Below are 15,765 nucleotides of genomic sequence, written 5' to 3' on the forward strand. Positions count from 1 at the left end.
TAAAAGCCCAAGCTAACTACTTGACACTATTTTATCAAAAGTCCAAGGTTATCAATACTTAGCAAAATACTACATCATATTTATTTCACTTAAAAATACTTTTAATTCTTAACCCTATTACTATAATATTACAAGCTCATGAAATTTATGAATTATCTATTCTCAAAACTCATCATCTTATAAAAACCCATGAAAAGTTATGATTATTAGACCCATGACATTTATTTATTTCATATTATAAACTCATGATCTATCTTACATCACAACATTCATAATATTTATTACCAAAACTTATGATAATTATTCATCCTACATGTCCATTATGATTATCTATAGAGAAACTTATGAGAACATCACATTATTCCATTATAGTAGTTGTTACCATATTTATTTAAAACCCATGGTAAATATTATTCTCAAGAACAATATTGGAGGTCATTATTTAAAAAAGCCCTAAAGAAAATATCATTTACAAAGTAATCCATAGTAAAAATTATGAGAAACTAAACAAGTTGTTATTTAAAACACATGGGAATTAATACCCAAAATTTATCATAAATATTTATTAAAGCTCATGGATTCATTTTATTTCTACTAACAACTAAAGCCCATGAGGAGTAAAAAACTCATGGCAAAGTATGTCTTTAATGCCCATTTTGTAGATCCAAGAATATCATGGAGTAGGGAACAAGCCCAAGCAAAGAAAGGGCCATGTGGCCCAACTAAAGGTGCTAAAATGGAGCAAAGTTCCAGCCTAAAAAGGTCCCAGCAAGAGGCTTGAAAGTGGGCAACTAGCCCTTGTTTATCCCTAACCAAAGAAACGACTAGAGGCCCCTACAAGAGAACCAAACCTTTGAGGATAAACTAAAGGCTGTCCCATCAGTTTTCTGCCACCCTCTACCTAGCGTGAACAGTGCCCAAGGGCTATCATATTAGCTGAAGTCTAAAGGATGATGGGGCTCCATCATCTTCCTCAAGACTGCACCTCCAGCGGAAGGGGAGCTGAAACCAATTATCCAAACTTTAACAAAATTGATGCTACAAGTGTTAAAAACGTTCAAGACGCGATTCATGTGCCAAGCCCATGAATCCTAAAGGGGAAAATTGGGAACATGTGGTTTTAAGGGCATCAAGGGATCTCCAGCAGAACCCCCTGAAATGAACTAAGAATTTGACACCTGGATTGGAGTGTTGAATCTTACTTCTTGGGGACCAAATCTTAGTTGCAGCATTAGAATTCGTTCTTGATACACGCCATAATCATATTGATTCAGCTCAGCCCCAGAAATCATGGCATTAAATGCAAAGCACTCTAAAATCCCATTATTACCCAAAGAAGCAAGGCAGCCCCTAAAGTAAACCATCTACTTCTGACCAAAAATCCTAGGAAGATTAACCTTGGTTTCCCACCTCTGATTAACCTTACGTTTTTTTGGACTCTTGTTAATTAATGCTTCCCTAAAGCTCCATTATAAAAACATACACACCTCAGCCCACAAGGGGAAGTCTCTCTAAAGATTTCAGTCATTAACTACATTCTACAGAAATTCAGTCCCTATTAAGCTTCCTTTAAGCTTCCCCAAGCTCTCTAGAGCTCACTCACAACCTTTCTCAGCCTATAGTCACCATAACACCAACATTCACCACCTTACTTACACCTTCCTACTCCATAAACGTCCCATAACTGACCAGAAGACAGCTACCCTCTCTGAAACTCTTGGTTTGTTTACTACTTTGCTCGTGGTTTAGCTTCCCTCAAGCTCACCACTCATCATCCTCAGCCCACACTCATCTAATCTCAGATGTTCTCTTCCCCTTTTCACACAAACACAACCCATAAATGTCTCTCAACTAGTCATAAGCAGACCACTCACAAAAAGCCTTGATCTTGGTGTTAATCCCACCTCACTTACTCAAAATAGCCCACATTCACCTCATTCATGCCTTATTATTATACACTCACCAAAATCTTAGTTTAATACTTGCTGCACTGAGCTGGGGATCTTTCTCTCCATTCATTCCATCCAATTTTTCCTCTTTTATTTATAACAATGGAGCCTTTAATCCTTGTTTATTATTATCATGATAAAGGATATAATGTATTTATAATAATTGAATTTTTCCCTCACATTTATGTAATAATGGCCTGAAAGTACTATAAACTCATGCATTGTAGTCAAAATGGCTTTGAAAACCATTTCATAAAGGTGTCCAAGTTTCCATATTTATAAGCCCTCAATTAGGTAATTCAAATACTATATGAGATTGACTTAAACAAAGTCATGTCTTCTATTCTTCTTTTTATTTTCAATTTTTGGCACCCTAGATTTCTATCTAATTTTTTTTGTTAAACTGAATATATATAAAACCACTACCTCGCCAAAGTGGCAAAATTAGCACCAAAGAGTCTACAATAGTACATACCTGTGGCATCCATATTTACAATAGAGAAAATATCAGAGTTAGGGGGCAAATAAAAAACAACAAAATCCTCCGACATAGAACAACCCCATCTTGCAAGTGCGTCGACACATTTATTCCTTTCCTAGTAGAATACATGCTCCACTCTGACTTGGTGAAAGCTGCCTAGCAAGGACCCGCAATCATTAAGAAGAGGAGAGTATGGTTTATTAGCACTAATGTTAGACTTAGTCAGGTCTACAATCACTTTCGCATCAAGTTCCACAACCAAGCTCTGGACTGTATTTTCTTCTTCAAGTCATCAATAAGAGAATTTGAGGACAAGAAAGTATGAGTAACTGCAATCTAATAATATCCCTAAGTTTGCGGTATCTTGTTCTGTGTTCTGTTTCATACTTAACAATTGAAAAAATTAGCAGCAAAACTTCTCCCTTGGTGTACAAGATTGTTCTGACAATTACCCTTTAGCCACTCACACAAGCCAACATTGGAGGAAGATATAAGGGGATAAGGAACACGGATCTTGCTCCAGAATTGTTGCACAAAAGCACAGTCTCGAAGCACATGGATTATGGATTCACAGTGGCAATTACACAGAGGGCAGATATCACTACAATTTATTCCCCTAGAAGCTAACACATCTTTAACAGGGATGCTGACAAAACCAAAGGAAGTTAATAACTTTTGGTAGCATATCTAGCTTCCAAATCCAAAATCCCTGAAAAGGAATCTCCTCTAAGAAAAAAGAAAGGGATCCAAACAGACTACAGCTCAGAACAACACAGATACAAGAAAATGAGAGAAGGTTTTTTTTTTTTTTTTTTTAATATGAAAATATTAAAATTTATATATACCTACTGTTCAGCCCAATGCGATCCATGGACCGAAACCTGGGACTGGATCAAAACCCATATCTTTAAACTTAAGACATAACACATTTATGGGCTCACATGTATGTCTATGAGGATTAAGAAGGCCCAACGTAGCTATCACTTCTCTCTCCGTCAAATTTTGCTATGCCATTCTAGTGGGCTCTGTAAGCGGTGAAGACTCTTCTTCATCTTTGCGTCTTTGCACAGGTTCGTACAATTCCATGATCAAATTCTCGTTTTTCAGTTTTAGTTTTCATAAAGATTCCATTTTTATAACCTTAATAACCTGTTTCAGCTGAAATACTAGGTGAATTCTTCATCAGAATTGAACTCTTGTTATATACATTTGTAATATGCTTAATTTAATTCATGCCCATTTTTTGTTTCATGTATATATATAACTAATCCCAGCATTGAAGTATTGAAAAAACTCATATAAGCAAAAAATCTTAAATATCCTTGATCATAAGACATATAATTGTCGCTATAAATAAGAACGAGAATTCCAACAGTAGTAATTAAGATTGACATAATAGAAGTAAGTGGATCAATCAATTGTCCAAACTCTAAAGAAAAGTCATTATTGATAGTCCAAGACCATACATATATATATATATATATATATATGTTAGTCATCGTTTGGCCCATGTTTATATCTTTGATGCTTTTAGCTCATAAGAGGGAGAAAAATGGTCCTGTAGTGCTAACCAAACATTTAACGTTGGAAATTGGTAATGGGAATTCAAAGTTTCAAACACAATTGGATATGGTTTTGTCTCTTTCTTTTTTCTTTCCCCCCTTTTTGATGTTATTCTTTTTGCTTCAAGCTTTCTCTTTCTGCATTTTGAATTTAGTTACCTTTCCAACACATTTCCAATTTCAAGGTCAATGCTTGCTTTGGATTCTAATTTGTTCTCACATATCTAAATTGTTAAACTTCATCCAAGTAGTGGAAAGTATTTAAAAATCAAAAAGAAATTTCAATTAGTGAAAACCCTTTTCTGGGTTTCTGTTGTATTGGATTCTAATTTGTTCTCACATATCTAAATTGATAAGCCTCATGCAAGTAGTGAAAAGTAATCATAAATGAAAAATAAAATTCAGAATATTTTTATTTATTTATATCTGTTGTATTGGGTAAGTTTTTGATGGCAGCATGATAGAGTCATTGGTGGACTTGCTGATGTTGAGGGTTTGAGTAATCCTCAAACTTCTTTAAATTTCAGAGTATTTCTTTTCGGGGTCAGTTGAAGAAAGTGTGTTGTTTGCTCATGTTTGTTAAACATGGCATGAACTCTCAGTTCGCCTTATTGGGCAGTGCAAAACATTGTATGTTGGCGTCCTCGGCTGTTTTAAGAAGACAACAGTTCCTGATAAGAACTCTTGGGGGCTATTCCGACCAAACCCACCTGAAAAGAATGCAACAAACTAAGGCAATGAGTGGGACTGCCTTAGAGGCTGATGCTGAGAACATTTTGCGGGCAATTACTCCAAACCTTGATCCTAGTAAACATAAAGGCCAGGCAGGTGAGCTTGCCATCTAGCTTTCTTTCATTCTTCTTCTTCTTTTTTTTTTTTATTTTCTTTTTTAAATTCTACAGCTAATGGGTGGTTATCTGTAATTACTCTATGGTAATGTATATTTGTTTTATTGGTATTGATAATTGATAACTCCAGTTACATCTAACTGAGGTAAAGAATTTTAAGAATCTAATGTGCTAATGTTTCACAGTTTGCCACAACTTACTTAACTGTGTTGAATTATACTGAATTTTGTAATTCCCGAGGGTTTATTTAATTTTAAATATGATGAATATTGTTGTTAATGTTTTGTAATAGAGGCAATATCTAAAAGGAACGAAGGCTTCTTTTTGTGTTGTTTACTTTACCCAATGTGATTTGTTAGTTCTGTTCTTTTTGTGGTTGTATAAGATAATGAGTAATTTCATTTAATGTTTTAATCATTCTATGTGTCCTATCAGGGAAGATAGCTGTTATTGGCGGGTGTCGTGAATACACAGGTGCTCCCTATTTTGCAGCTATTTCAGCTTTAAAAATTGTTAGTCCCCTAACTCATTTTTCTTCCTTTCTTTCTGGCTTGTTTCAATTTAAGCATGTAGCTTATTGATTTTCTTTTTTCTTTTTTCGCTGTATTTCTTCAAGGTTCTTTGTTGCTTTTATTTATTTATCACCTGCCAGTTTGAATGGACTCAGTTATCTTCTTTGCTTGCAGGGGGCAGATTTGTCTCATGTTTTCTGTACAAAAGATGCCGCTTCAGTCATAAAAAGCTATAGTCCTGAGTTGATTGTGCACCCCATTTTAGAAGAATCCTACAGCGTTAGGTGACTTTTTTTTTTTTGGTTAATTTTCTTATCCCTTTCAGTATGCAAACTTTATTATTGAGTGAGATCCTGAATATCTTATAAGAATGTTTTCAGGGATGAGGACAAACCATCCATATCAGGCAAGGTTCTTGCTGAGGTTGATAAGTGGATGGAAAGATTTGACTGTCTTGTTGTTGGTCCAGGACTTGGAAGGGACCCATTTCTTCTGGTGTGTTTTTATGTAGTTTATTGAGTCTCAAGTTTAATTGAAAAGATCAATTTAAGCTAAGCAGTTCACAGCCTTTACCTATGATATTGATATTGTTACCGAAATCTCGTTTTAATTAAGTGTGTGCTACATTTGTATTCTTAAACAATGTTGCACACGGTTGCCATGGGAATTTTTCACTTTTACTTTGCATTCAGTTGTACTTTCTATTCTGTCTTTAGCATACAGTGCATTTTGTCAAATGTCATCCTAAGATATTTTCTCAAATATCATGTTTAGGACTGTGTTCGTGAAATCTTGAAGCATGCAAGACAATCGAATGTCCCAATTGTCATAGATGGGGTATGTAATCTACAATTGTGTGCATGAATGGGTTCAGATTTGTAATTGATAATCTATTTTCTACCTGTATTCTTTACAATACGGTATCTGGGTTGGCCTTTCAGCTGACACTATGGAATTTTTCCAGGATGGACTTTTTCTTGTTACGGACAGTCTTGGTCTTGTTAGCGGTTATCCCTTAGCTGTCCTTACCCCAAACATAAATGAATATAAGCGCCTTGTTGAGAAAGTGCTGAATTGTAAAGTTGATGATCATGACGCTCATGAGCAATTACTGTCTCTTGCCAAAGGGTAGAGTTATCTTTCAAGTTTCTCTATTGCTGTGGAGGCATTAGGAATGTTTTTTTGATGCAGAACATATCAAGTCTCACATTCACGCATAAATACTTTCACTTTCTTAAGTACCTCTCTCTTTGGCAATGCATATAACCTTAAAATTATATTGGGGTTGGTATATTATCTTTTACGCTGACCGAATTCACTATTCTTAGAAAATTAAATGAATTTTGTGCCTTCTTGATCAGGATTGGCAGCGTAACCATCCTACGGAAAGGAAAATCTGACCTCATTAGTGATGGTGAGACAGGTAGTGAATTGGATGATTTTTGTAATAATGAATTTTCATTATTTTTATATATTAATATGCAAAATTTATGCTTAAATTTTATGTGGTTGTTCCTCTATGGATGTATGTCATACTACTTTGGGTTTGAAATGTGCTTTCATCCTTGGGGAAGCATATATGGTCAACAGAGGCAGTGCATTTGATGTGACACAGTGGCATGACAGTAGGAAACACAAGTTGATTAATTTCTTGTAGTCCTTGCGATGTAGGATAAGGCACCTTCAGCCCATACGGTCTGGTTTTCAATTTATGGATTGAATGATTATGGTGCTTCTAATTATTAAATATCAGCAACATTGAGCTCGTAATCTAGATGCCAAACATGGTCTACTCAAGGACAACCACTGAGTACCTTGGATTAACTTCCCTGTGAAATTAAGCTCAAATCCAGTTACTTGGTCTTTTACATTGTTGAAATTGTCTTGGGACTTGTAGCAGGGGCCTTTGAATATGTATGTATATGTATTTAGTTTTCTCAGTTGTCACCAGCCCATAAACCGATCACCAGTTAGAGAAGAAAAATACAAAAATAAGAAACCTAATTTGAATGAAACTTAAACTAAGAAACCCAAATTTAAGAAGGAGGCCAATCTTTATTTTTCTCTATTCAATATCAATCCCATTTTTCTACTGGTGGCAAAGGGAAAATAAAAAGTGCCTAGTTAATGCAAGAGGACCCAGCTTGAAATAACCTTGCACATTTGGAATTTGGAGGGGGTGGTGGTGGGCGGAGAAAAGAAAGGGGTACTGCATGAGGAAATCTAATATATATAATAAAAATAAAAATAAAAACTAAAATAATAGGGGGGAAAAAGGGCAAGCCATGAGTACTCTCCGTGCTAGGTAATTTTGGTGTTCTTAAATATCTTTTGGAGAATTTTTTTTAACAAATATTTCATCACTGCTCGTGCTTTTATGTATAATTTAGATTTATCTTGATATATGAGTAATTTGCAAGTCACATGCTTTGGCCATTGACGCACTCTGTGAACTGAACAAATTGAACTAATCTGACATCTTTGTGGACTATGTTTGATTTTGAGGCATTGCTACTATCCTTTTATTACTAAAACTGTGGATTCTGGAACTTGGTTTAATAATAGTAATTGTTGCTTTGTGCAGTCAAATCAGTAAGCATCTATGGTTCTCCTCGACGCTGTGGTGGCCAGGGTGATATACTTTCTGGAAGGCAAGTGACTTTATGATTTTTAACACACATCCTTCTAGTAAAAATATTTTAGCTGATGGGTAGATAGTTTCTGATATTGTGATTAGGGAGTCGTTGAATTGAATACATTAGGTGGCTTCTTTTTACTTTTGTTGTGTATATTTATCATTATTGCTCAATATTTTTCTCTCTTGTACGTCTTACCTGGTAACCTTATGCCCTTTCTGGACCCTCCATTTGGATCTTGTAAATAAATGAGGGAAAGAAAATTGAAATGTAGCCTGAGGTGGTGAATGATTCAAACTAATGCATCTGTATCTAGAACTCAAAAGTTGAGAGGTTTCAATGCTTTTATGTTATAGAGTCCTGAGGTTTTAGTAACATATATTTCCTTTTTGTTGGTTCCAGTGTTGCAGTATTTTTATCATGGGCTCGTCAACATCTTTCAGCTGCAGAAGGGGATTTGCCTATCAGGTTTGTAGTTAATTTATCTATTGCTACATTGTTGCCCGGTTCTTAATTTTCTATTCCATGTAGTATTTCCCTTGTTGAAATTGGTTGTTTCCTTATTTTTGATGTTTCAGCAAAATTAATCCAACAATATTGGGGTGCATTGCTGGGTCTGCTTTAATGAGGAAGGCTGCATCACTTGCTTTTCAGAATAAGAAAAGGTCTACACTTACCAGCGATATCATTGAGTGCTTGGGGCAAAGGTATTGGCTCCTTTGAGAATGATTTTCAAGTGTAAAAAAAGAGTTGAGTCTCAGCTTTAAAACTCTTTTTTTGGCAGTTTGGAGGATATTTGTCCCGCCATTTGAAGCTGCTGCTTCATACTGAGAGTCACAACGGCGGCCCCAGGAGAGACATTGCTGGGTTGAACCTATTTTCTGTTTCTTCCTGTCCTAATCTTGTAAGACGTGTCTTTATCTTCCCCCACTTTTGTCCTTCTTTCTCTCAAATTCAATGAAGTATTTACTGTAAAGAAGATTGACATATTAAGAAGGGCTGGTTTTTCTTTTGGTTGATATAGAACAAATTTGGTCCTTCTCATGCTCTTTGTGAAATCCTAGACCACCACCTATCCCAATGATCTATGGCCATGCCATCCAACTAGTAATTCTTCTCTGCTTAATAAATGGAACTGTCATTTCAACCCAATTCTGTAGGATGTTGTGTTACAAATCACTCTGCTTTAGATTTCTTTCAATTTAATAGACATGATGACTACTTGATAGGCATAGATTAGGAATATGTGAAATCCAGTTTAGTCCCCAAAGTTAATATGCAACAAAATTATTAACACTTTACCAATTCATCCAATTATGTGATTTACAAATTAGTTATTTATCACCGCAGACCAGCAAGCACCAAATCATTAAGCAACGCAGTAAACAATAATGACAGGTAGATTTGGTGATGAAGTGGAAATTGATGGAGAATGTCTCCAATGGAAAAACCACTGGAAGGGTAACCTACCCCAACTAATGCAATCCGGTATAAAAGGAGTTTATAGTCAAGGAGGGAGGAGGGAGAACTTTTGTCACCCAGACGTTACAATCCCAGAATATGAACATATTGTTGCGACCCACAATAGTTTTAGAACTTACAAACTTCTCATACATGAACCCCTTCACAAATGACTTGTATTTAACTAGAACCTCTAACTGACCCCAAGTGCATTCTTAAAAGATTGCTACCACAGTGAACTTCACTAGGATGAAGGCTTTGTGGTTTTAATCTTCTTGATCACGAGTAAGGCTGCAAATCGATGAGAATATGCTCTTTTGTACTTATGGGTTGAATTGATGGAGACTTCAAATTACTCTCTGTTTTGCTGTGTCTGCCTCTCCAAGCTGCTTGGAAGTCGCGCATATAAATCCTTGTATAGTAATTGTTATAGAAAACAAAGGCACCACACCAGTTTCAATTAAAACATGCACGTAAAACTTATTCTGTGATTCTCAATCGATTGAGGAACTGTTGAAACCTTTCTTTTGATTGATCAAGCATTTGTCAAATTATGGATCTTGATCAATTGAGTGACTGTCGAAATCTATACATAATGTACTTTTTGAGATCCCTGAACATAATTTTAATGACTCATTCTAAGTTACATTATCATGGATATTGCCAAACTAAAATTTAACAGTATCAATGATTTTGAACTTGCAAAGAAGTGACAAAAGATACCAACCACGTAAGGCAAAGGGATTCTAGTGCATTAACTTTTGTTTTATTTATTCCCCCATGTGTGGATTAAGATTACATGAGTGCGATTACACAGGTGCTAAAAAAAGTTCAATTGCATTAAAGCTGATATAGAATGCTTAAAAGCGGCCATTATAGAATTGCAATAATGAATTCATGTATGATAGTTGATAGAGAGGAAAGAAAAGGGACACGTAAGGTGAACAATGGCTATTGTGTGGCGGGCAGGTTGGCAAACCATTATCACCATTAATGATATTAGGCCAGTGCATTATTTGTACTGCCACTAATTGCAGATAAAGCAGAAACTTGCATTTTGTTACTTTCTGTATTTCAATGAAATCTAAGCGGTTGTGAATTTGTGATATGGGTCCTGTCTTTCAAAACACACGACTGCTCTAAAGTATTAAAATTTTCCTCTTCTCAGAAACCCATCTCATACATTCATGTGTCCAAATAACTTAGACTAGCATTAGTCTGACAGATTATTAAACTAAAAAACATGTCAAGTGGTTGTGATATGAGTCCTATCTTTCAAAACACAGGACTGCTCCAAGTATTAAAATTTTAATCTTCTCAGAAACCCATCTCATACATTCAAGTGTCCACATAATTTAGACTAGCATTAGTCTGACAGATTATTAAACTTAAAAACATGTTAAGTGGTTGTGATATGTAGAATATGGCTTGAATTAGGAATTCGACTCCTTATTGGATTTGGATAAGGAAGAAATTTTATTCCTTTTGGGTTACTATTGTTTGAAGTTATCAAACTTTATTAGAAGTTTTGTCTACCACTTAATTTTGAGTTCTATTTGGAATAGGAGTGATTCTCCTTTTGTGTGTGGAAAAGAAGTCTAGTCCTTTTTGGTTTTGGATTACTAGCCGACTCAAGTCTCCTATATAAACATAGTGCTGTTACAGAAAATTAGAGTGAAAGAGATAGACAATATGTGAGAAAAAGACTCTCTCTTCATTTGGTTATTTGATATTTGTGGGTTGCAATTTGGAATAGTGAGAGAGGTTTGTTGCCGCTTGATTTTGGTTTTACGGTTTGGTGATTTGCTCTCTCTTGATACATTGCAACTTTTGGATTTGATTTGTGGCTCTTTTTTTGGTTTGTGTGCAATTCGTATTTGGTATTTGTGAACCTTTGGTTTTTTGGTTCGTATTTGGTTCTTTGGTTTTATATTTTTGAGAGAGAGTTATTTGGGTGTATTTGAAATTTGGGTTTATGAGAGTGCCTCTATACCAATTTGTATTATCCCAAATTTGTTATAATAAAATTTGTTCGTCGTCACCCATAGATGTAAGCTATTGTCGAATCACGTAAATCTTGGTGATTTGTGTCTATTTTCTTTTAGATTAATTTTCTTCGTTCTTATTGTTAGTTTGAAGATCTTTCACAAGCCTAAAATATTTTCACAATCAATCTTAATAATTTGAGCTTCCGCTATTTTACAACAGTGATATGGGTCCTATCTTTCAAAAAACAGGACTGCTCTAAGTATTAAAATTTTCCTCTTCTCGGAAACCCGTCTCATACATTCAAGTATCCACATAATTTAGACTAGCATTAGTCGGACAGATTATTAAACTAAAAAACATAACATGCAGACTTGCACTGCTCACTGCTGTAACAGCAACAGAAGTTTGGTCTTGCACTGCACTACAGTTGCAAGGGGTGAGGAAGTGACTAATGATATTGCTCGTGGGTTGATATTGGCTTTTCCTCAATTTATGTATTCAATTCTGTGACTTTGGAATTATCTCTAACATGACCTCGAAAAAGACATTTTACCACCCCCCAAACTTTTTGCATAAAGTATCACAGTAAAACTGGAGAGATAGGAAAAAGAGAGACATCAATTGTGACTCCCAGCCAACTGTTTAAGGTTCCAGAAAAATCACAAAAATATCTTGAACAAAAGTAAACTAAATTGAGTATAACCACCCAAAAAAATATCACTCTCAAGATAGAGAACATTGTAATTCAACTAATATGGAGCATCATTTTGCAGAAACTTGATGCTTTTTGTTGATTCTACTTGCAACAGTTCGCTGCTATGAAAAGCAGCCCAATAAACCAATCGCCATAGCTTGGAATCTTACAACAGGAAAGAGATGAAAAGGGCATTAGAAGCTATCATGTTAAGGAAAACAACATCATGAAGAAATCTTTATATTGCACATACAAAAAAGAGGAACTATGAAATCCAATTATCTACAGAACAAGAGGTCACAACTTTTACGTGATTTGGGAAAATGTACCAATTAACCAACAACAAGCACTTTTTTAACAGTAAATAACTAGATGTCAAGCAAAATAATTAACTTGTACTGCGCCAAAGAGAAGCACTCTTGACTTTCATATTACAACCACAAACTATCATCATGATTAACTCACCCACATGTCTTTCATGTTTCAAGTCAGCTATTACTGCCACTCAAGAATCTGAGGGTGGCTGCTCATGCTGTAGATGTGGCCATGCCGACTGAGTCATGTAAGGCCGAGTCTGTTGGCCATAAACTTGATCCATTACCGGCTTGCCCATGATCATCCCTGGAGCACCAACCTGTGAAGAATGCTGAGGTTGCATGTAATAGTAAGGAAGAGCATCACCTCCGACTGGAAGATTTCCAGCTCTTGGGATCGATGCAAGTACTTCATCCTTCAAATCCTCCCTTGGAACAATATCAACCAGAAAATCAAATATATCAGTCCTTGTAATTGCAGCTGCAATGTCATTTTTCTGGAGTGTCCTCCTTTTGTTCTCCTCCGTGTGATTCCAAGACCGAAGTGTCAACTCTAGAATGAACATTTCACAGGCCCTGGCAAATATGACCGGGGCTTCAGCTGATATCATCCTTACATCCTCATCGGCTTTCATAATCTTCTTAATTCTAGCCAATGGCAGGCTATGGTTCTTGAAATCAGAAGTCTGCTCAATCTCTTGGTACTGATTTGTCCAAAAATTTTGGAGCTGTTGTTGCAGTTGCTGTTGCTGTTGGTGGTGAATGTGCTGATAAGCAAGTTGGTGTTGTGCAAGCTGAGCTGAAGAGGCAGAGAGTCCTGCTGTCTGACTAGGAGACTGCATAGTTCCCACTGATCCAGGTTGGGAGGCCCCAATCATTTGGTTTGGTTGATATGGATTGAGGCCATATGGCACTTGACCTGCAGGCTGACCATGCCCTAGCTGATCCATACTGGCTTAGGTTCACTTGGAATGAAATTCTTTATGCTTCTAAATAAGCAATCAAAAAAACAAAAAAATTGAATGAACAAAAACAGTTAATAGCCTTCCATAAAAGAAAATGCAAGATCTAAACTATAGACATTGAAATAAACAGCATAAATTTTAAACTCTTCAATTCAACATAGACCACAACTTTTGGTACTCCAAGCCCATGAATCTGATATAGTCCAAACCTAAGCTTAAAAACAAACCAATGCAAAAGATGTCAATGAAAAATCATTAGATCTGTCGTACTGAATTGCTAAGAAACAGGAGACCGGTCACCGGTCACCAGTACAAGCCAATAGGCTCATGTGAGTTCTCTTCATACCTAACAACTTTATAACAAATAGTGAAGAGTCTCATTGGTACTGGAAGCATGTGTCATGAATGATGTCACCCATAATCTCATACTGTATGTCTAAGAAATTAAGCTTTCAATCTGAATTGGGAAAGAAGACTATTTATATAGTGACAATTTATCAACAGTCTAAATAGTAAATAAAGTAAAAATTTGAAACAAAAATATTAATTGCATGTTGTATTATATCTATCTAGCAAGCCATCAAAAACTAAATACCATGCTTCCACAAGTAACAAGAACTTGCAACAACAACTAAAACATTAACCGAAACATCGCACTTAATCTCACATAGAGCACATACAACACTGATTCACAATCAATAAACTAAATTCTAGCATCTATGATGTGGACTGTGATCTGAAACTGAAAGTATCTAATAATTACTCAATCTGATCAGTCCAAAGGGCCGACAAAAAACCCGTCAGAAAATCACAATTACCAGCAGAAATTCCCATTTCCCAACTATAAATTTTCAGTCTTTGATTCCTAAAACCTAAGCTTCCGCCACAAACACACAGACACACTACCAACTAAACGAGCTGTCGTTTACACAAAGGAACGCCAAACAAACACTTGGCGTAACATCTTTTGCTTTTTTCAATCATACAACATACGACACGTATACCTATGTACATACGTCCGTTACGTATACGGAAACTAACTACACAAAAGAAACCAAACATGGTTAGCAAAAAAAAAAAAAACAAAAGAAACCAAACAAAAACACACACACAAACACACACAGGACCACGTCGTACTAAACCGTTATTAGCGAATTCCGAGGTTTCCAAAAAGCCCCAACTAACAATTTAACTACCAAACCTCACTAAATTTACACAGATAAATTTCAAACAAAAAAATAATCATCGAATTAATATCTGGTGAACAAAAATTAAATATGAAGAAAATATAAGAGAGTGAGTGAGAGAGAGTAGTACCAAATCCGGTGCGTTTTGGTGGGATTTCTGGGTGAGGTTTCAATGGGTGAAACCCTAAGAGAGAAGACTTTTTTGACTAAGAAGAAGAAGAAGAAGAAGCTAAATAAAGAAGAAGAAAGCAACGGGGACTATGACACAGAGAGGACTATAGCATATGCTCTATATATATAATATATAATATATGAAATTATTATGTGGGAAGAAAATAAAACTTTATTTTATATATAGTTTATTATTATTATATAGTAGTTTAAGAGAAAATAAAATAAAATAAAGAGTGGGTGCATGTGTCTGTATGGAAGTGGAGGTAAGGAGTGGGAAGGTGGACTTTTTAATGGGGCTATCTATGCTTTTAAAAGTCTCTCAACTCAACTCTCAAAGTCTCTCAACTCCACTATAAAGAAAAAAAAAAAAAAAGCGCCAGTTTGCTTCGTCGTCCGATTATGTCTTTCGGTTTGCCCTTTTCCACCCTCATCACGATTTTACCCTCACCTATTGTATTAAATTATTGACTTTCTACCACTTAGATTGGGCCTTAATTGATGGGTATAAGTTTTTTTTTTTTTTTTAATATATAATATTACAAATTTATAGGATCCATATATCAAAACACCAATAGCCAATAGGACCATAGATCTCTTATTCGACGATAATGAATTTTATCAATTGGATTAACTTGAACATACAATGGATTGCCATCAACTTGCTTTGCTTTGAAAGGTAGATGGTTTAATTTATAGTTTAGATTAGTGTACATAAAAAGTAGGTAGGGTGGTGTTTGGAACAAAGGAGAATCACAAGAGACACAATTTGAGTCCAGTGCTATATAATATATTAGACTTGATATGATATAAAATATTTGTCCACCTCATATTATTATTTTTTTTTTTGATAACCATCTTGTGTTAGATTCAGTACACAAGAGCACTTGACGTAAACTTTATCCAACCACAAGGAGGACTTATATGTAATTGGCAATGGTTGTCTAACAACTTAGTGTTTTGGTAGAATCGTGCATAAGACAAATAGACTTCCTA

At 35.5% G+C, this 15,765-nt stretch overlaps 2 protein-coding genes across 6 annotated transcripts; one reads left to right on the forward strand and one right to left on the reverse strand.

The window, feature by feature from the left end:
- The first annotated feature begins 3,370 nt into the window (after window positions 1-3,370).
- Window positions 3,371-9,140, forward strand: LOC142626381 (ATP-dependent (S)-NAD(P)H-hydrate dehydratase). 3 transcript variants are annotated; one of them, XM_075800204.1, is made up of 12 exons: window positions 3,371-3,500; window positions 4,520-4,820; window positions 5,276-5,352; window positions 5,527-5,636; window positions 5,733-5,847; window positions 6,127-6,189; window positions 6,317-6,480; window positions 6,714-6,775; window positions 7,937-8,003; window positions 8,391-8,456; window positions 8,567-8,695; window positions 8,773-9,140. In XM_075800204.1, exons 2-12 carry the CDS (start codon window positions 4,565-4,567, stop codon window positions 8,798-8,800), a joined length of 1,137 nt encoding a protein of 378 aa, XP_075656319.1. In that variant the 5' UTR covers window positions 3,371-3,500; window positions 4,520-4,564; the 3' UTR covers window positions 8,801-9,140. The 3 variants fall into 3 exon arrangements, with proteins under 3 accessions (XP_075656319.1, XP_075656321.1, XP_075656320.1); XM_075800206.1 differs by having other exon boundaries at window positions 3,379-3,500; window positions 4,612-4,820; XM_075800205.1 differs by having other exon boundaries at window positions 3,385-3,500; window positions 4,595-4,820.
- Window positions 9,141-12,356: 3,216 nt separating this feature from the next.
- LOC142625756 (nuclear transcription factor Y subunit C-3-like) lies at window positions 12,357-15,137 on the reverse strand. Of its 3 annotated transcripts, none has more exons than XM_075799465.1 (2): window positions 14,729-15,137; window positions 12,357-13,435 (listed from the first exon to the last, which is right to left on the reverse strand). In XM_075799465.1, exon 2 carries the CDS (start codon window positions 13,394-13,396, stop codon window positions 12,638-12,640), a length of 759 nt encoding a protein of 252 aa, XP_075655580.1. In that variant the 5' UTR covers window positions 13,397-13,435; window positions 14,729-15,137; the 3' UTR covers window positions 12,357-12,637. The 3 variants fall into 3 exon arrangements, with proteins under 3 accessions (XP_075655580.1, XP_075655582.1, XP_075655581.1); XM_075799467.1 differs by having other exon boundaries at window positions 12,357-13,432; window positions 14,729-14,998; XM_075799466.1 differs by having other exon boundaries at window positions 12,357-13,425; window positions 14,729-14,994.
- Between the last annotated feature and the right edge of the window lie 628 nt (window positions 15,138-15,765).

Source organism: Castanea sativa, chromosome 2, assembly GCF_040712315.1.
Source record: "Castanea sativa cultivar Marrone di Chiusa Pesio chromosome 2, ASM4071231v1".
NCBI classification, from domain to species: Eukaryota; Viridiplantae; Streptophyta; class Magnoliopsida; order Fagales; family Fagaceae; genus Castanea; species Castanea sativa.